This window comes from Narcine bancroftii, chromosome 4 (assembly GCF_036971445.1).
Source record: "Narcine bancroftii isolate sNarBan1 chromosome 4, sNarBan1.hap1, whole genome shotgun sequence".
NCBI lineage: Eukaryota > Metazoa > Chordata > Chondrichthyes > Torpediniformes > Narcinidae > Narcine > Narcine bancroftii.
In genome coordinates, this window is record NC_091472.1 from 214878513 (window position 1) to 214899562 (window position 21050).

A 21050-nucleotide genomic window follows, 5' to 3' on the forward strand; every position below is an offset into this window, starting at 1 on the left:
CATTCTGATTCGCTGTCCCTCTCATTCCAGAACCACACATTCACAATTGGCGTGAGTCTGGGCCTCGGGGGGAAACTCCTGTTTCAATTATTTTGATTCTACCAGCATCTTCACTCTGCACCTCGATGGCGTTTTAATTATTGAAGGAGAAAATATGTGGGTAGAATTTAAAGAACTTTCTTGTGGACAAGAAGCTGCAGCAGAGAGAACAGTTCCTCTGTATTCACTTGGGAGTTGACCACTCCAATTAACCTTTCAAATAATCCTTCATGGTGAGAGCAATGCTCTCACAGCCCCAGCTTCCTGGGAGTTGAATCCACCACTGTTATGTCATCCGCATGGGTTTACCCCATTCCAGAGATGTGCGGGGTTAAATAAGGTTAATGGGTCACACGCGTGGACTCGTAGCTGAGAAGGGCCAGTTATCATGCTGTATCTCTCCATGGAAGAAGAACAAGATTCCTGGATCCTGACCTTGTCGTGTGACAGAAACCTTGCGTCCCTGTGGTGTGAAGCTTCCCTCTTCCTCCCATCCTTTCCAAAGAGTTTACATTCTCCCAGACATGCCACTTGCTTCACAAGGATTTAAGATTCAATTTATTGTCATGTGTCATATTACATGGAATTGCTTTTTGCCTGCTATCAGGTGGACAGATTCAACATCGGCAGAAATTGCCTGATGTGCCTCTTAGAGAGAGAGAAGCAAAAACGAGTCCCCCCCCACCAGAGTCACCGAGTGTCCGTAGATTCGCCTCCAGCCCTTTCGCAGCCACACAGAATCCAGTCCAAACCATTGGAATCCTTTACATTCATGGCCCCAAATCCACTTAGATGCACAGCCTGAAATCTTCCTTCCAAATTCTGGGTCCATCAGGGAGCGAGGGCGCCGAACCCCCCACCACCCCACAAGTGGTGTAACCAGGAGTCCAGACAAGATCACATTGATTGAATCTGCAGCTCCGCAATCCAAAGGGCCTCTGGGAAGGTATGAACAGCTTGAGCTAAACGCCATGCACTCTAATATGTCCTCAGACAGAGGGGATTTACCTTGCCCAGGTCCTGTGCATTAAGTACGCTTGATTTTCAGTGAACTATTGATTACATGGGGCCTTCTGCTCAAGGATCAATACCCACCTCTTCTACAGCTTGTCAACACACAAGACCATTATACCAAATTTCAAGTTCAAGTTGAGTTCATATTTACTGCCGTCTGGACTGAGATACAATGAGAAAGTTTATTTTGTGGGAAGTCCGGCTAGTCAACATCAGCATGGTACCACAGTAAATGTTCAACAAGGGTCAACCTTTTCCTTTCCACTCACACACCACTGTAACTAATCCCTAGGCCATCGGTGCTCTGTGATTAGGAAGGGATTAAATTAGGTGGGATGTGGGTGGAAAATAAAAAGTTTTAATCTTTCCTCAATGACTCGTTATGTGCACTGTTTCATATCACCAGAGGAAATGGGCCAATGACAATTTTTCTCAAGCCAAATATTTCAGTAACAATTGAGACAAGAGCAGTGGTTCTCAACCTTCCCTTCCCACACCACATCCCACCTTAAGCAAACCCTTACCAATCACAGAGCACTGATGGCAGAAGAAATACTTAAAGTGGCAGAGGGAATACTTAAAGTGGATGCGAGTGGAAAGAAATTGGTTGAGAACCACTGATGTAGAGAGAAAGATCAGTTAGAAGAGAGAAAACGCAACTGGTACGAGGTTCATTCAGGATCTGAGGACAGAGGAATCTGAATCTGGTGGCGAGTGATTTCACTCTCAAGAATCTTCTTCCCTCCCGGTCTAATGAGAGGCTGTGGCTGGGGGGTGCTACGAGTCTTTCAGCATATTGTCAGTGGGAATGGTTAATGGAGTGGATGGATGGAAAGGGGAGAGGGGTTTGTGATGGCTTGTGCCAAACCCTCTGCACTAACTAGTCTGGGGCAGAGCAATTCCCGTCCCATGCAGCAAAGCCACCTGACAGGATGCTTTCAATGGTGCAGCAGTGGAAGGTGTTGAGGGACGGAGGTGACATCTCGAATTACCTCAGGCTCTCCAGTAGATGGCAGACAGTAAAATATATGTCCTAGATGTGGAGAAACCTATTCAGCCACGTATTCCCGGATGTATGTCCAAGCTCCATTTTGACCAATTGGTTGGATCTCGAAATGGACATAAATCAGCCGAGTTTGTTGTCCCCACGATATCAGTCCCCACACTAATCCCACCGCCCCACGCTCTCCCCAGAACCCACTATCAGTCTCCACACTGATCCCACTGTCCCACACTCTCCCCACAGACCACTCTCAGTCCCCACCCTGATCCGACTGCCCCGCGCTCTTCCACAGCCCACTATCAGTCCCCACACTGATCCCACTGCCCCGCGCTCTCCAAACAGCCCGATATCAGTCCCCACATTAATCCCACTGCCCCGAGCTCTCCCCTCAACCCACTATCAGTCCACACACTGATCCCACTGCCCCGCACTCTTCCCACAACCCACTACCAGTCCCCACACTGATCCCACTGCCCCGCGCTCTCCAGACAACCCACTATCAGTCCCCACACTGATCCCACTGCCCCGCGCTCTCCAGACAACCCACTATCAGTCCCCACACTGATCCCACTGCCCCGCGCTCTCCCAACAGCCCACCATCATTCCCCACACTGATCCCAATCCCCCGTGCTCTCCCGACAGCCCACTATCAGTCCCCACACTGATCCCACTGCCCCGCGCTCTCCCCACAACCCACTATGAGTCCCCACACTGATCCCACTGCCCCGCGCTCTCCCCACAACCCACTATGAGTCCCCACACTGATCCCACTGCCCCGCGCTCTCCCCACAAACCACTATCAGTCCCCACATCGATCCAACTGGCCCGCGCTCTCCCCAAAACCCACTATCAGTCCCCACACCGATCCCACTTCCCGCGCTCTCCCCAAAACCCACTATCAGTCCCCACACTGATCCCACTGTCCCACGCTCTCCCGACAGCCCACTATCAGTCTCCACACTGATCCCACTGCCCCGCGCTCTCCCAACAGCCCACTATCAGTCCCCACACTGATCCCACTGCCCCGCGGTCTCCCCACAACCCACTATCAGTCCCCACACTGATCCCACTGCCCCGCTCTCTTCCCACAACCCACTAACAGTCCTCACACTGATCCCACTGCCCTGCGCTATCCAGACAACCCACTATCAGTCCCCAAACTGATCGCACTGCCCCGCGCTCTCCAAACAACCCACTATCAGTCCCCACACTGATCCCACTGCCCCGCGCTCTCCCAACAGCCCACTATCAGTCCCCAAACTGATCGCACTGCCCCGCGCTCTCCAGACAACCCACTATCAGTCCCCACACGGATCCCACTGTCCCGCGCTCTCCCCACAACCCACTATCAGTCCCCACACTGATCCCACTGCCCCGCGCTCCCCGACAGCTCACTATCAGTCTCCACACTGATCCCACTGCCCTGCGCTCTCCCAACAGCCCACTATCAGTACCCACACTGATCCCACTGCCCCGCGGTCTCCCCACAACCCACTATGAGTCCCCACACTGATCCCACTGCCCCGCGCTCTCCCCAGAACCCACTATCAGTCCCCACATCGATCCCACTGGTCCGCGCTCTCCCCAAAACCCACTATCAGTCCCCCCACTGATCCCACTGCCCCACGCTCTCCAGGCAGCCCACTATCAGACCCCACACCGATCCCACTGCCCCGCACTCTCCGCACAACCCACTATCATTCCCCAAACTGATCCCTATGCCCCGCGCTCTCCCCACAACCCACAATCAGTCCCCACACTGATCCCACTGCCCCGCGCTCTCACCACAACCCACTATCAGTCCCCACACTGATCCCACAGTCCCGCGCTATCCCCACAACCTACTATCAGTCCCTACACCGATCCCACTGCAATGCGCTCTCCCAACAACCCACTATTAGTCCCCACACTGATCCCACTGCCCCGCGCTCTCCAGACAACCCACTATCAGTCCCCACACCGATCCCACTGCCCCACGCTCTCCAGACAACCCACTATCAGTGCCCACACCAATCCCACTGCCCCGCCCTCTCCCCACAACCCACTATCAGTCTCCACACTGATCCCAGTGCCCCGCGCTCTCCCGACAGCCCGATATCAGTCCCCACACTGATCCCACTTCCCCGCACTCTCCAGACAGCCCGATATCAGTCCCCACACTGATCCCACTGCCCCGCGCTCTCCCCACAACCCACTATCAGTCCCCACACCGATCCCACTGCCACGCGCTCTCACCACAACCCACTATCAGTGCCCACACCGCTCCTACTGCCCCGCCCTCTCCCCACAACCCACTATCAGTCTCCACACTGATCCCACTGCTCCGCGCTCTCCCGACAGCCCGATATCAGCCCACACACTGATCCCACTTCCCTGCACTCTCCAGACAGCCCGATATCAGTCCCCACACTGATCCCACTGCCCCGCGCTCTCCAAACAACCCACTATCAGTCTCCACACTGATCCCACTGCTCCGCGCTCTCCCGACAGCCCGATATCAGTCCCCACACAGATCCCACTGCCCAGCGCTCTCCCCACAACCCACTATCAGTCCCCACACCGATCCCACTGCCCCGCGCTCTCCAGACAACCCGATATCAGTCCCCACACTGATCCCACTTCCCCGCACTCTCCAGACAGCCCGATATCAGTCCCCACACTGATTCCACTGCCCCGCGCTCTCCAGACAGCCCGATATCAGTCCCCACACTGATCCCACTTCCCCGCGCTCTCCAGACAGCCCGATATCAGTCCCCACACTGATCCCACTGCCCCACGCTCTCCCCACAACCCACTATCAGTCCCCACACTGATCCCACTGCCCCGTGCTCTCCCCACAACCCACTATCAGTCTCTACACCTATCCCACTGTCTCATGCTCTCCCGACAGCCAGATATCAGTCCCCACACTGATCCCACTTCCCCGCACTCTCCAGACAGCCGATATCAGTCCCCACACCGATCCCACTGCCCCGCCCTCTCCCCACAACCCACTATCAATCCCCACACCGATCCCACTTCCCCGCGCTCTCCAGACAACCCACTATCAGTGCCCACACTGATCCCACTGCCCCGCGCTCTCCCGACACCCGATATCAGTCCCCACACTGATCCCACTGCCCCGCACTCTTCAGACAGCCCGATTTCAGTCCCCACACTTATCCCAAAGGCCCGCGCACTACCAACAGCCTGCTATCAGTCCCCACTCTGATCCCACTGTCCTGCGCTCTCCTGACAGCCCGTTATCAGTCCTCATACTGATCCCACTGCCCCACGCTCTCCCAACAGCACACAATCAGTCCCCACACTGATCCCACTGCCCCACGCTCTCCCAACACCCCACAATCAGTCCCCACACTGAACCCACTGCCCCGCACTCTCCCGACAGCCCACTATCACTCCCCACACTGATTCCATGCCCCGCGCTCTCCTGATAACCCACTATCAGTTCCCATGCTGATTCCACTGCCCCACGCTCTCTCCACAACCCACTGTCAGACCCCACAATATTCCCACAGCCCTGCGCACTCCCGACAGTCCACTATCAGTCTACACACTGATCCCACTGCCCCGCGCTCTCCCGACAGCCCACTATCAGTCCCCACACAGATCCCACTGCCCCGCGTTCTCCCGACAGCCCACTAGCAGTCCCCATACTGATCCCACTGCCCCGCTCTCTACCCGCAACCCACTATCAGTCCCCACACTGATCCCACTGCCCCGCGCTCTCCCGATAACCCACTATCAGTCCCCACACTGATCCCACTGCCCCGCGCTCTCCAGACAACCCACTATCAGTCCCCACACTGATCCCACTGCCCCACGCTCTCCAGACAACCCACTATCAGTCCCCACACTGATCCCATTGCCCCGCGCTCTCCAGACAACCCACTATTAGTCCCCACACAGATCCCACTGCCCCACGCTCTCCTGACAACCCACTATCAGTTGCCACACTGATCCCACTGCCCCGCGCTCTCCCGACAATCCACTATCAGTCCCCACATTGATCCCACTGCCCCGTGCTCTCCCGACAGCCCGATATCAGTCCCCCCACTGATCCCACTGCCACGCCCTCTCCAGACAGCCCGATATCAGTCCCCACACTGATCGCACTGGCCCGAGCTCTGCCAAAAGCCTGCTATCAGTCCACACTCTGATCCCACTACCCTGCGCTCTCCTGACAGCCCGTTATCAGTCCTCATACTGATCCCACTGCCCCACGCTCTCCCAACAGCCCACGATCTGTCCCCACACTGATCCCACTGCCCCACGCTCTCCCAACAGCCCACGATCTGTCCCCACACTGATCCCACTGCCACACGCTCTCCCAACAGCCCACTATGAGTCCGCACACAGATACCATTGCCCCACACTCTGTTGACAGCCCGCTATCAGTCCCCACACTAATCCCACATCCCTGGGCTCTCCTGACAGCACACTATCAGTCCCCCACTGATCCCACTGCCCTTTTCTCTTCCCACAGCCCTGTATCAGTCCTCACATTGATCCCACTGCCCAGCGCTCACCCAACAGCACACTATCAGTTCCCCCACTGATCCCACTGCCCCGTCCTCTCCAGGCAGCCCAATATCAGTCCACACACTGACCTGACTACCCTGTGCTCTCCCAACTGCGCACTATCAGTCCTTACACTGATCCCACTGCCCCGCACTCACCCGACAGCATGCTTTCAGTCCCCACACTGATCCCTCTACTCCACGCTCTCCCAACAGCCCACTATGAGTCCGCACACAGATACCGTTGCCCCACACTCTGTTGACAGCCCGGTATCAGTCCCGACACTAATCCCACATCCCCGCGCTCTCCCCACAAACCACTATCAGTCCCCCCACTGATCCCACTGCCCTTTTCTCTTCCCACAGCCCTGTATCTGTCCTCACATTGATCCCACTGCCCTGCGCTCTCCTGACAGCACACTATCAGTACCCCCTCTGATCCCACTGCCCCGTACTCTTCCGACTGACCACTATCTGCCCTCACACTGATCCCACTATCCCGTGCTCTCCAGACAGCCCACTATCAGTCCCCACACTGATTCCATTGCCCCGTGCTCTCCCTACAGCCCAATATCAGTCCACACACTGACCCGACTACCCCATGCTCTCCCAACAGCCCACTATCAGTCCTCACACTGATCCCACTGCCCTGCACTCACCCGACAGCCCGCTTTCATTCCCCACACTGATCCCTCTACTCCACGCTCTCCCAACAGCCCACCATCAGTCCCCACACTGACTCCACTGCCCACATTCTCCCCACAACCCACTATCAGTCCCCACAATGATCCCACTGTCCCGCCCTCTCCTGACAGCCTGCTATCAGTCCCCACACTGATCCCACTGCCCAGCACTATCCAGACAACCCATTATCAGTCCTCACGCAGATCCCACTGCCCTGCGCTCTCCCAAGAGCCCACTATCAATCCCCACACTGATCCCACTGCCCCGCCCTCTCCTCACAGCCCACTGTACCTGTACAGCATTCTTTTATCCTGAGAACTGAGAGAGATGCTGTGATGAACACAATGCCGGAACATTGTCTGATGGTCACTCTTGTATGAATGCAGCCATTAGCCCTGGTTGACATATGACCAAGCATAATTTTTATATTCACATATTATTTATTTTTATAATTTATAGAATTTTTTTCTAGTCATGTGTATGGATGGTCATAAGCTGGGGAGAACGGTTTGCAACCAACACTCATCACATCAGACAATAGCCCCTTTTAAAATGCAGCCTCTAGGTCTCCCTCTTGGGACCTGGGTACGATTACTGGGGCAAAGGCACCTTTTAAATTATGGGGGATCTACTTATTAAATTGCCAACCCGGCGATTTAAGGGGTATCCTGGCTCCGCGATGACACGTCATGTACTCACTAGAAGTACTGCTGGATGATCATATGCTGGCTGGTCGCATGTACGCGAGTGCTGATGTCACCAGAATAAGGGGTCAGCCAATTTCCTGTTCAAATCACCCACGCACGCGACCTGGATGAGTTTAACATCCAGGTGGGTTTCCTGACTACCTCTGAGTTAGGTCGGGGACTTGGTCGGGTTCTGACGGGGTTGACAAGGTTAGGGTTAGGGTTATCCGTTTTTCCCCATTTCACATGGCAGTTTGAAAGGGCCTGAAAAAACCAAGCTCTGGATAAGGCCACATATAAATGTAGAGATGCAGCATGGTAACAAGAGGCCAATTACACCCAATTGACCTACATCCCTAGTATGTTTCGAATGGTGGGAGGAAACCGGCACCCCGAGAGGAAGCACATGCAGACAGAGGGAGAACATACAAATTCCTTACAGAAAGTGCGGGATTCGAACCTCGGGTCTCTGACCCTAACCGCTGCACTAACTACACTTACGCTAAATGTAGTGGAGATAGATTGGAGTGAACCGATCAAATAGATTAAGAAATGGGTGGGGGAGTCTGCTAGCAGAAGACGGAGAAGGAAGAGAACAGTAACATTGATGGGACAGTGAAAGTTTCTGTCGATCGGGAGCAACTCTCATCCATGCCGATCCTTATCCTTGGGATTATTCCCAGTTCAGTTGCCTGTGAGCAGGATCGATTCCTTTAGCATATCCACAGTATAGTGACCAGTTTTCACCAACTCCTGCACCTTCTCAGATATAATATTCGGCGTGGCTGTGTCACAGCAGCAGGTGAGAAAGACAGTGCATTTGCACGTTGTACTGATGTGTATGACATTAAACCCTCAGTGCCAATGCTTCGGAAGATCATAACTGATCATTTGGGAATTCTGAGGGACGGAACAGCCCTCATAACAGGCAGACGACCAAGGGGGATGTGGAAACAAGGTAAAATTAGTGGAACAGGAGCGAACGACCTATTTGATTGGTGTTGAGTGGCGATCATGAATCTGAGCCAAGAACTGCAGTAGTCAAGGCCACACACAATGAATGCATTCAGGATTTAATTTATTTTAAAAGAAATTGATTTAGGGAGGCAGTTTAGTAATCGGCCTTTCTGGCCCACGAGCCCTCGCTGCCCATATACACACATGTGACCAATTAACCTGCTAACCCCATACGTCTTTGAAATGTGGGCAGAAACCAGAGCACTCGGAGACACAGAGAGAGTGTACAAACTCCTTAGAGGCAGTGGCGGGTCTCTGGCGTTGTAATAATGTTGTGCTGACTGCTACGCTAAACCGTGCTGCCCTCTTCTCCATTTTTCCTAGGTAGGGGCGTGCTTTCAGGTATGAAATCTATCAGCTTTTAAAAATCCTTGGTGCCGATTACGTTGATCCCAAGTAGATGCAAGTCCAGTTGCTGCCTCTTCCGAGAAGCTTGTAAGGACCCAGTGGGCCCTGATGTAATCGTCCACTTCTCTCTTTGTGTTACAGCAAAAGAAATGATATCTATAGATGGGGAGGAGTTGCATTTTGAGCCCAGTGAGGAAGCTGACTACAATATTTACAGGAAAGGTAAGCTGCCCCTTGATGGTTCCGAGCGGTGGTCGATTTCCAAGGACATTGCGAAGAGTATAAACGACATCTGGGGCGGGCAGACCATCTACATCGCTGGGCTGCATCTTTGGTTGGCGCCCAACCTGGTCAGGCATCAAGGGCGTACTAGAGATAAACACAAGAACTCCAACGAGAGGATGGAGGAACTCTGGGATGGGGGAAGGGGGGGTGGGGATGGCGTCAGGCAACATTCACAGAGGAAAACGGACAGCTAGCGCTTTGGGGCCATTTCCGGAGGCGAGGATGGGGAGATATTAAGCATAAGAGAGAGCGGGAGAGGAGCCAATGGGGGTACTGGTCCAAGGATAGGGTAGGTGGAAGAAGAGGTAGAGGAGCAGATCTCTGGTGTGGGGGAAAAAGGGGAGTCCAGACCAAGAGACAAAAGGTGTTAATTGGACATGATAAGAGGGAAAGGAAAGAGAGAGAGAGGGAAGGAGACAGGAAAGAGAAACTGGAAAAGCCAAAGTTAATGTCATTCAGTTGAAGGGGGCCCAGTCAGGAAAAGAGGTGCTGTTCCTCCAGTTTGCGGGTGGTGTCAGTCTGGCAGTGCGTGAGACCATGGACAGACATATCAGCAAGGGAATGGGGAGGGGAATTGAAATTGGTGGCCACTGGGAGATCCCCGCTGTGGCGGCAGGCAGAGCCGAGGTGCTCTACCTCCCAGTCTCTCCGATGTAGAGGAGCCCACAGCGGGAGGATGGGATGCAGTAGACAACCCCTGCAGATACACGTGAAGTGAAGTGAAGCAGGGATTTCCTTGTACGTGCACAGTGTCCTTGAGTGCGTGACAACAGCCCCTCAGCTCGTGCTCCTGCCCATAACTCCTGCCTCTTATTTTCAGATGCGGATGCGAGTACGATGCTGCCCTCCAACGGGATGTCGGTCACGCCGACTTCCGGTCGAGACAAGAACTGGCTCTACTCCCTGGATCCCATCCTGGTCACCATCATCGTCATGAGCTCAGTGGGAGTGCTCCTGGGCGCGGTGTGCGCCGGCCTGCTGCTGTACTGCACCTGCTCGTACGCCGGCCTCTCCAGCCGGAGCTCCACCACCCTGGAAAACTACAACTTTGAGCTCTATGACGGAATCAAGCACAAGGTGAAGATAAACCAGCAGAAGTGCTGCTCCGAGGCTTGATCGCCATGGTAACGGATGGCTGTAGCATCGACAGTAACTTGGAAGCCGATGACTACCAGGGTGCGTTGAAAGTGGAGAGACTGTCTATCAGTCATAACCATTTACATTCTGTCGTGCCCAGAATCAGACACATTTCCTTCCTCTCCTCCCCACCCCCCCTCCCCACCACCTCCTTTCCCCCCACCATTGAATGTGGGGTCTATTTAAATACTCGGTCAGCAGTAAAGAGCCTTAACGACTATTTTCCCACGGATATGAGCCATCGTTGCTGCCTTGACTGCGATCCTTGGGGTCTTGTGAACGTGAGCCACCCCAGGCCTGGGTCGCAGAGACAATGGCGCGGTCGACTCAGCTCCCTGCCCCCGCGGAAGGGAGGTGTCCTTTTGCCAAGCCACCCTCCGTGTGCCTCGTTCTGCTGTTTTCCCCACCCTTCCACCCCCCACCGCCAAGAAGATTTGTCCCGATAGACGGCACCTGCGTGGCCCTCAAGAGGCTTCTGGTTGGGACCTCAGGCCTGGAAGGTTGCAGTCGGTTGTCGGGAAGCAAGTTCAACCATTCAAGCAGTTTAAAAGAAATTGTGGACTTTTTTTGCAGTGCCTTTTGAAAAGTGTGATCTATTAGCTTTGGCAAGTATAGTTTTGTCGTCCGTCCTGTCTGTGACAGAAGAATGTTTTATTGGGCACTGCATTGAGCCCTATGCAGTGCCTGGTCAGAGGATTTTATCTATTATTATTTAATATACAGTGCATTGACATTCCAGACAGGGGTTTATGTCTGCCTTGGGAAGGATGGATGGTGGGAGGCAGGGAGGGTTGAGGGTGGGAGGGCAAATAATTGTTTTTTTTTAGGGGGGGAGCTGGCTTACATGGTCACAGGGTTCAGAGAACACAAAGATCTTGGTTGAATAAGCGCAAGCAACAAATCGTCTGTTGGTAGACTGTTTTACTAGTGCTCCTCTCAGTCCAGTGCCGACCTCCACCTCTTCCCCAGCCGCACCCCTCCTGGAAGACGTTCTGGCCACAGGCCCAAAGTCATTCACAGCTTGGCCTGGGCAGGCACCGCCTTAAACAGGACGAGACCAACCCAGTGGCTATGGGGGCCAAGTCCGATGCTGTGGTGCACACCCTGGGGTTGATGGTGCTGCCAGCACGTATTGACCATACCAGCCTTCCCTTGAGAAGATGGTGAGGTGCCTTCTGTTTCCCCGAGTCACGGAGGTCATTCTGGAGAGCTCCGGGAACTTTGATCAGAGAGCAATTTATTTTCAAGTCATTCCGATGCATGGACCAGAAAGCGCCCCTACCTTTGTAACTCTGGTTTGTGAAGGGATACCCCGGAGCCTCCAGGGTGCTTGCTGGTCTATTGCCAGGTCACAGATTTTAAACCCTGCCCACTAGGAACTGTGTGTAAAGTGCCAAATCCTTGAGGTGTTGCCTCTTCATTCACGAGGAGGGAAGTAGATTGGAACTCTGGTCTTCAGGGGCCAACGAGCAAACTCGCTACCCCTCAGTAGCAGTTCCTGTCCAGAGTACAGTGCTCACAAAGATCCGGTTCTCTTTTTCTAACTTTACGTGGAGATTCAGAGGGTGTTTTAGTGTGGGAGGAGAAACTAGTTCTTGAGGAGATTCTTGTCCAAGTCTGAAAGTGTTGTACTCTTACAGAGTACATCTTACACACATACTCACGGTCAGCTCATGTTAAATTTAAATTTAGACATAGAGCACAAAACCATGCCGTCCAATTGATCTACCACCCTGGTACATTTTAAAGGGTGGGTGCACCTGGAGGAAACCCATACAAACCCAGGAAGGATGTACAAACTCCTTATGCTTCTGCCACACACATTGTGCACAATTTATACCAGAGTGCACTTGTCATAGCTGATATCCTTTACCAATTACACCACATCTGACACAGCAGATGATAAGGTGCTAATTCCCACTTATGGCCTCCTGAATCAGATTCACCTCACCTCACTGAGCCTTGAAAACTGTTCTCCATGCACTGATGGCTGGGGGGGGGTGCAGGAAGCAAGCTCTGGTGCAATCTCAGGGCCTAAGAAGTGGGAAGTTGTGGGTACACGCTCGATCCACTGGCAGTGAGCCTTTAGGGGTGTGTAGACGATGGACAAAGGGACTGGGATGAGCTGAGGGAAGGTGGAAGCTCTCGATTGGAACAGAAACAATGGCACAGACATTTTGGGACATTTTGGCTGTTCTTGTGCTGTGAGTGTGACGTAATTCATTTCTTGTGTACCACTGTGTCCTTTATGATGCCATTTTACATTCAGGCTGGACTATACCACACATAAATAGTGGCTGTGCCGGAAATCGTGTATGTGTGTGAGTGAGTGTGTGTGGATGTGAGTGAGTGTGTGTGTGTTTGTGTGTGTGTGTGATTGAGTGAGTGTGAGAGTATGTGTGTGAGTGTGTGAGTGAGAGTATGTGTGTGACTGTGTGAGCATGTGTGTGACAGAGCGTGTGTGTGAGTGAGAGTGAGTGTGTGTGTTTGTGTGTGTGTCTGAGTGTGAGAATGTGTGTGATTGAGTGTGTAAGTGTGTGTGAGAGTACGTATGTAAGAGTGTGTGAGTGTGAGTATGTGTGTGACTGTGAGCGTGTGTGTGAGTGTGAGCGTGTGTGTGACTGAGCATGTACGTGACTGTGAGCGTGTGTGTGTGAGTGTGTGTGTGTGAGAGAGTATGTATGTAAGACTGCATGAGTGTGAGTATGTGTGTGACTGAGTATGTGTGTGGGTGGGTGTGTGAGTGTGTGTGAGTGAGAGTGAGTGTATATGTTTGTGTGTGTGTCTGAGTGTGAGAATGTGTGTGATTGAGTGTGAGTGTGTGTGAGAGTATGTATGTAAGAGTGTGAGTGGGTGTGAGTGTGTGTTTGTGTGTGTGCAAGTGTTAGAGCGAGTGTGTTTGTGTGTGTGTGAAATAGTGTGAGTGTGAAAGTATGTGTGTGAGATTGAGTGTGTGCGTGAGCATGTGTTTGTGAGTGAGTGTGAGTGTGCGAGTGAGTGTGAGTATGTGTGACTGAGCATGTGTGTGGGTGGGTGTGAGTTTGTGTGTTTGTGCATGTGTGAGTGTGTGCGCAAGCATGTGTGTGTGTGTATGAGTGTGTGAATGTGAGAGTGTGTGTGTATATGAGAGTGTGTCTGTGAGAGAGTATGTGTGAGAGAGACAGTGTTTGAGGTAAGGTACGAGTCTGCATGGCTGGTCAGTTTGTGCCTTGACGCCAGTCTGGAGACCAGCTGCAGACAATATGGGATGGGATCGTACTCCTTTGCCTGTCTTTTTTGTTAGATTATCACCGCCAGCTCTGACCTCGCTGGAGTGGAGTTTCGTCAGCGATTTGCATTCAGTTGGTCTTCTCTCATTCTACTGCCAACTGGCGGGGTTCTCCCATCACATCGTCTGTGATGCCACAAATGGCTGTTTTGCCTTGTAGATTTGAAATACTGTCTCAATAAAATATTTGTAACAGAACAGCTACTCCACAAACTGAATGCATTACTGAAGAGATATTTCGGTATGATAAATGCCTCAATAAAAAAGTCATCCATAAAAATGTAGAAACAAGAAGATTTGCACATTCAAGTGTTTTTGTTTCCACCTGGGACGTTATTGCATGAAAAATTAACATGTTGTCTGAAAACTAAATTGGACATTGCATTTCAAGGCTCTAGGATCCTTTTATTGTCATGTAACAAAGCATAAAAATGTAATATACATGATATATTTTGAATTTTGGTCCTCATAAAGGCAAACAGAGTCACCATGAGCATTGCCCGGTGCCCCTTACAGTTCGAGAAAGAAAAGCAAAAGAGAACCGTGTGATGGTCTGCTGCTCCTCTGGACACTGCAACCGCTTCCAGTACGCTGCCTAGCACAGGCACCGCCCTCTTGGGCACAGACCTCTGTGATCGTGGAACTTAAAGACACCAGCTTCTTTAACAGCCCGATTGAAACCTGTATGGTGCCATCAGCATCAGGAGTGGGCAGAAGGACCCTGCAGAGCAACACCCTGCTCTTCCCTGGTCCACCTGCGTCCTCTCTATAACTCAGCAGAGAATTCAAGCCTCCCCCATCCCCACCCTGCCCCCCATCTCCTGAGAATGGTACATAGATCCAAGCCCACTGTGGTACTGAGGGAGTGCAGTCCTGTTGGACGTACATCTCTGAGGGGAACTTAAACCAAGGAGTGGGGCAGTGGAGGCACAGTACTTTTTAACCTTTTTTAAATAATTTAGAAACAGGCCATTTCGCCTCATGAATCCGTGCCGCTCAGTTTACATTAAGCTACGCCCCCGGTACATTTCGAATGGTGGGAGGAAACCGAAGCTCTGGGGAAAACCCACGCAGTCGCTGGGAGAACATACCGGCTCTTTACGGACAGCGCAGGATTCAAACCCCAGTCCTGACACTGGAGCTGTAAAGGTGTTGTACCGACTGCTACGCCCCTTGGAGAACTGTGCAGTTCTGGTCACTGTGATTGGAGGGGGTGCCATAAGAAATTGAACAGGATGATGTAAAGATTGGAAGGTGTGAACGATAGGTTGGGTCTTTACTCATAAAACATTACAGCGCAGGCCCATGATGTTGTGCCGACCAGTATAAGTCTATTCAACAATCTGAACCATCCCTACCTCACACATAACTCTCTACTTAATTTTTCTCATCCATGTGTCTATATAGGAGTCCCCTAAATATTCCTATTGTACCAGCGTCCACCACCACCCCCGGCAATTCTCTCCAGGCGCCCATGACTCTCTGAGTGAAAAAAACCTAACCCTGACGCCTCCCCTAGGCTTTCCTCCACTCGCATAAAACAGATGTCCTCTGGTGTTTCTGGAGAAAGTTGCTGGCTGTCCACCCCATCTAAGTTTCTAATAATCTTATGTACCACTTTTAAGTCACCCCTCATCCCTCTTCGCTCTAAAGAGAAAAGCTGCCTAATCCAGACAACGTTCTGATAAATCTCCTCTGCACCCTTTTCTACGTCCTTCCTGTAAGGAGGCAACCTGAACTAAACTGAACTGCTCTTGAACTCAATCCCCTGATGACTGAAGGCCAGCACACTATAAGACTTCTTAACCACCCTATCAACTGCTGGGATCCATAGGCCTGGACGCCAAGATCCCACTGTTGAGAATCCTGCCATTAACCACCAGAATCAGAATCAATCAGGATTTATTGTCAAGAACAAGTCATGAAATTCGGGGTTTTGTGGTAGCATCATAGAGCAAACATTCGTATTATAACCACCTGACTACATGACTATAAAAAATAATATTAATAATAAATACATGAAAAGTAAGGCAGTGTCTTTGGTTCATCGATTATTCAGGAATCTGATGGCAGCGGGGAAGAAGCTGTGCTACTGAGTGCTTGTATTTGGGCTCCTGTACCTTTTTCCCAACAGTAGCAGAGTGAAGAGGGAATGGCCTGGGTGGTGGGGGTCCTTGAGGATAGAGGCTGCTTTTTTAAGTCACCGTCTCATGTAGATGTCCTCAATGGAGTGATGTCTGGTCCCCCTGATGTCGCAGGCTGAGTTAACAACCCTCTGGAGTTTATTCTTGTCCTGAGAGTTGGTGCCTCCGTACCAGGCAGTGACACAACCAGCCAGGATGCTCTTCACGATACACCTGTAGAAGTTTACAAGAGTCTTCGGTAATGCACTGAATCTCCTTAGACACCTTACAAACTATGGGCAGGCCTTCTATATGATTGCATCAATGTGGAGGCTTCTCAGAGATGTTGACACCGTGGAATTTGAGGTTCTTGACCCTCTCCTCTACTGAGCCCTCAATGAGGACTGGGTCTGTTCCCCTGACTCCCTCCTGAAGTCCTCAATCATCTCCTTGGTGTCATCGGTAAACTTGTAGATGGCATTGGAATTTTGCCTGGCCACACAGGCAAATGAGTAGAGCAGTGGGCTAAATGCTTATCCTCGCGGTGCGCCTGTGTTGATGATCAGTGAGGAGGTGACGTTGTTTCCAATTCTCACTGACTAGTCTTCCAATGAGAAAGTCGAGGATCCAGTTGCAGAGGTGGGTACAGAGGCCTAGAGTTTGTAGCTTCTTGACCAGCACTGAGGGAATAATGGTGTTGAAGGCCGAGCTGTGGTCAATGAAGATGAGCTGAACATATGAATTGCTGTTTCGAGGTGATCCAGAGCTGAGTGGAGAGCCAGTGATATTGCATCTGCCGTGGAGCGATTGTGACGATAGGGGAATTGCAGCGGGTCCATTATGTGGTATTCACATACTCCGCCTTCAGGTTTGACGTTCCAAAATGCATCACTTCACATTTATCCAGTTTGAACTCCATCTGTCACTTTTCTGCATTCTGTTTATCATCTGTTGTATCCTACGACAACATTCAACACTATTCACAGCAACTCCAATCTTCATATCATCTGCAAACTTACTGACCCACCCCTCCACTTTTTTGTGCAAGCCATTTAGAAAAACTACAGAGTAGAGCAGTGGGTCTCAACCTTTTTCTTTCCACTAACATCCCACTTTAAGTAATCCCTATGCCTTCAGTGCTCTGTGATTCATAAGGGATTTGTTAAGGTGGTCTGTGGGTGGAAAGATAAAGGTTGAAAACCACTGCTTTAATCATCCCTCATTAACTCGTTATGTGTACGGTTTCAGAACTCCAAAGGAAATGGGCCAATGACCATTTTTCTCAAGCCAAATATTTCAGTAACAATTGGGCCTAGAGCAGTGTTTCTCAACCTTCCCTTCCCACTCACATCCCACCTTAAGCAACCCCTTACTAATCACAGAGGGCATAGGGATTACTTAAGGTGGTCTGTAGGTGGAAAGAAAAAGTTTGAAAACTACTGGAGTAGGGGGTCCCAGAACAGATACCTGCGGAACTCCACAGGTGACCAACCTTTCAAGCAGAACCTTCCATCTACTACTATCCTCTGTCTTCTGCGGGTAAGCCAATTTCAAATGCATGCAGCCAAGGTTCCTTGGATCCCATGACTATGTGAATAGGGAGGTCAGGTGGGGTGGGGGGTCACATGTGGTCTCATGTACCACCATCTACAGCCCAACCTTCACCAATCTTTGTCATTATGTAAGTTTCAGTTAGACTCCTAAGGTCAAATTGCCTCTCACGAAGCCATGCTAATATTGTTGAGAAGACTATTCTTCTCTAAATCCTCCTAAATCCTGTCCCTAACAACCCATTCCAATAGTTTGCCCACTACTGAGGAAAACACACTGGTCTATAAATGCCTTATCCCATTCTCCATTCCTCCAGTACCCCTCCTGTGGCCAGGGACACCCCAGAAACCTCTTCCCACGCTTTATATAATAACTGAGGATATATCCCATCTGGTCCTGGGGGCTTAGCTATCAAAATAATTTTTAGAAGCTCCAGCGCCTCTTTCTCAACTTCAACACCCGGAGGAAACCGATACAGATCACAGGAAGAACTCCTTACAGAGAGCACCGGATTTAAACCCGGGTCACTGGCACTGCATTAGCATTGCAGTAACCCAATGGTTCTCAACCTTTTTATTCCCGCTCACGTCCCACTTTAAGTAATCCCTATGCTATCGGTGCTCTGGGATTAGTAAGGGATTGCTTAAGGTGGTATGTGACTGGGAAGGGAAGGTTGAGAATCACTGCTCTAGTGCCGATTGTTACTGAAATATTTTGCTTGAGAAAAATGGTCATTGGCCCATTTCCTTTGGAGACATGAAACCGTACATAGAACGAGTCAATGAGGGACGATTAAAACAGTGGTTTTCAAACATTTTCTTCCCACCCACATCCTACCTTAAGCAATCCCTGACTAATCACAGAGCACCAATGGCATAGGGATTACTTAAAGTAGGATGTGGGTGGGAAGAAAACGGTTGAGAACCACTGGTATAAGAGTTGGGAGGCCTCTTTATCCATTTAATTTAATACAGTGGTTCTCAATCTTTATCTTTCCACTCACATCCCACTTTAAGTAATCCCTATGCCATCGGTGCTCTGTGATTAGTAAGGGATTGCTTAAGGTGAGATGTGGGTGGGAAGGGAAGGGCTGAAAAACACTGTTTTAATTGTCCCTCTTTGACTTGTTATGTGTACGGTTTCAGAACTCCAAAGGAAATGGGCCAATAACCATTTTTCTCAAGCCAAATATTTCAGTAACAATTGGGTCTAGAGCAGTGATTCTCAACCTTCCCTTCCCAGTCACATACCACCTTAAGCAATCCCTTACTAATCCCAGATCACTGATGGCAGAGGGAATACTTAATGTGGGATGTGAGTGGGAAGAAAACGATTGAGAACCACTGCACTAAACATTACATTAACAGTACCAAACCTTCTCCCCGAGGACGCTGCCTGATCCATTGAGGGTCTCCACCAATTCTTTGGTATGCTCAAGGTCCCAGCACTATTTCTCACCCCTCATCCCTCCCTCTCCACCCTCCCCTCTGACCTAAACAGGGAGAGGTTCCCTCAGGACCTCAAGGAACCTGACAATGGGCAGAGGGGGATGAGTCTGGAGGGAGGAAGGGAGGAATGGAAAGTGGCAGGTGGGTGAGGGGGAAGTTGGGGGGGGAGGGGGATGGTTGAGCAAGGTGGAAGAATTTGAAACAAGCTGCAGAAGCCAGCATGACGGACTGGCTTACGAGCAAATCCTCGTCCAATTCATGCCCCCTGCAGCGGATTTGCCTGCCATTACTAAGGAATTTTTGCCTCCCCTCCCTCAGCCCTCCCACCTTGCACCATCCTCTCTCTGGCCCCTCCCTCCTACAAAATCCAAACTTTTTGTTGAAGTCGATGCCAACTGCAATGATTAAAAGACATCAAGATGGGGACATGGATAGGAAAGGTGTGGCGAGAGGTGGGCCAAACCCTGACAGACAGGACCGGTTTCAGCAGACTAGTCCAGGTTGTCATGGATGAGTTGGGCTGAAGGGCCGGTCCCCGCACCACATGTGGCCTGATGTGGAGACGCAGGGGAGACTGCAGGCGCCACAAACCACCTGCTGGTGGAACCGAGCAGCATCCGTGGTGGGAGAGGGGAGGGGTTCGACAGTTTGGGGGGCAGGTCCCTTCATCGAGGGTTCTGGCCAAGTTCTTCCCCTCCTGTTGACCTCCAGCAGGTGGTTTGGAAGCCCTTGTGTAAGCTCTCCATCAGATTCCTTCTGTGAGGGTGGTTTTCCATGTCCAGAGGCTCTACATGAATGCACGTTTTGGTCAACAACAGCTTAAAGCCAGCAAGGTCATAAATGCAGGAAAGGATGATGGGGATGGCCAGTGGTTATCCATTACCAGAATGGGAAAGGTCAACATTTTTGGAGTAGAAGCTCAAACTTCAAGGTTCATAGTTCCAATGTTTTGTCAGAGTACATTGCTGATAAAGAAAGATTCTTTTTTTCTGCTGGGGTTAAGGTGGTATGTGACTGGGAAGGGAAGGTTGAGAATCACTGCTCTAGAGCCGATTGTTACTGAAATATTTTGCTTGAGAAAAATGGTCATTGGCCCATTGTAAACTGTAATTGTAAACTGTAAACAAACTGTGCAAATGCGGAGATAAATATAATTTTTGTAATAAATAACAAGCCTATGAGTCTGTTGTTCACGAGTCTGATGGTGGAAGGGTAACAGCTGTTCCTGAACCTGGTGGTATGAGTCTTGTGGCACCTGTGCCTCTTTCCTGATGGCAGCAGCGACAACAAAGCGTGTGCTGGGTGGCAGGGATCCTAGATGATTGCCATTGCTCTCCGATGGCAACCTTCCCTGTAGGTGTTCTTGATAGTGGCAAGAGTTTTACCTGTGATGTTCCTGGAAAGCTTTTGCAGGATTTTTCACTCAGGCGTATTGACGTCCCCATATCAAGTCGTGATGCAGCCAGTCAGCACACTTTCCACTGCACATCTGCATAAGTTTTCCATGGTTTTTTTGATGACATACCTTTTATGGGCCCAGAGGACCCCAAAACCCAGCAGCAATAGAAATTCACCAAGACAAATGGTTTCTGAAACAAAAGTTACTTTTAATTATTTTTAAACATGAAAACAGAATCACACTTTAACTTATCACTATTAACTTAACTTAACCCCCTTCTAATCTAAGCACACGTGTATGTAATGTGTATACAAGTTCGAAGAAAGTTCTTTGATTCACAGTCCAATCTCATTTCTCACTCCTCCAAGTTCACTGGAGGAGTGAGAAATTCTTATACTGTGCACAGAATTTAACATTTATAAAATTCACCAAGCTTTGGCGCTTGTAAGGTAAATGGTTACCACTCAGGAAGGTTTTTGTCAGTTTTTAGAGAGAGATGTGTTGTTGGTTGGACACAAACTGATTCCT

The 21050-nt window shown here is 50.7% G+C and overlaps 1 protein-coding gene across 2 annotated transcripts in view; it reads left to right on the plus strand.

The window, feature by feature from the left end:
- Positions 1-11509, plus strand: part of LOC138761579 (neuropilin-2-like) — a 136299-nt gene extending 124790 nt beyond the window's left edge. For both annotated transcript variants that reach the window (XM_069933911.1, XM_069933912.1), the window contains exons 16-17: positions 9453-9533; positions 10417-11509. In XM_069933911.1, coding sequence (XP_069790012.1) covers positions 9453-9533; positions 10417-10712 — 377 coding nt within the window. In that variant the 3' untranslated portion in view covers positions 10713-11509. The remainder of the gene's footprint in view (positions 1-9452; positions 9534-10416) is intronic.
- Positions 11510-21050: the final 9541 nt, after the last annotated feature.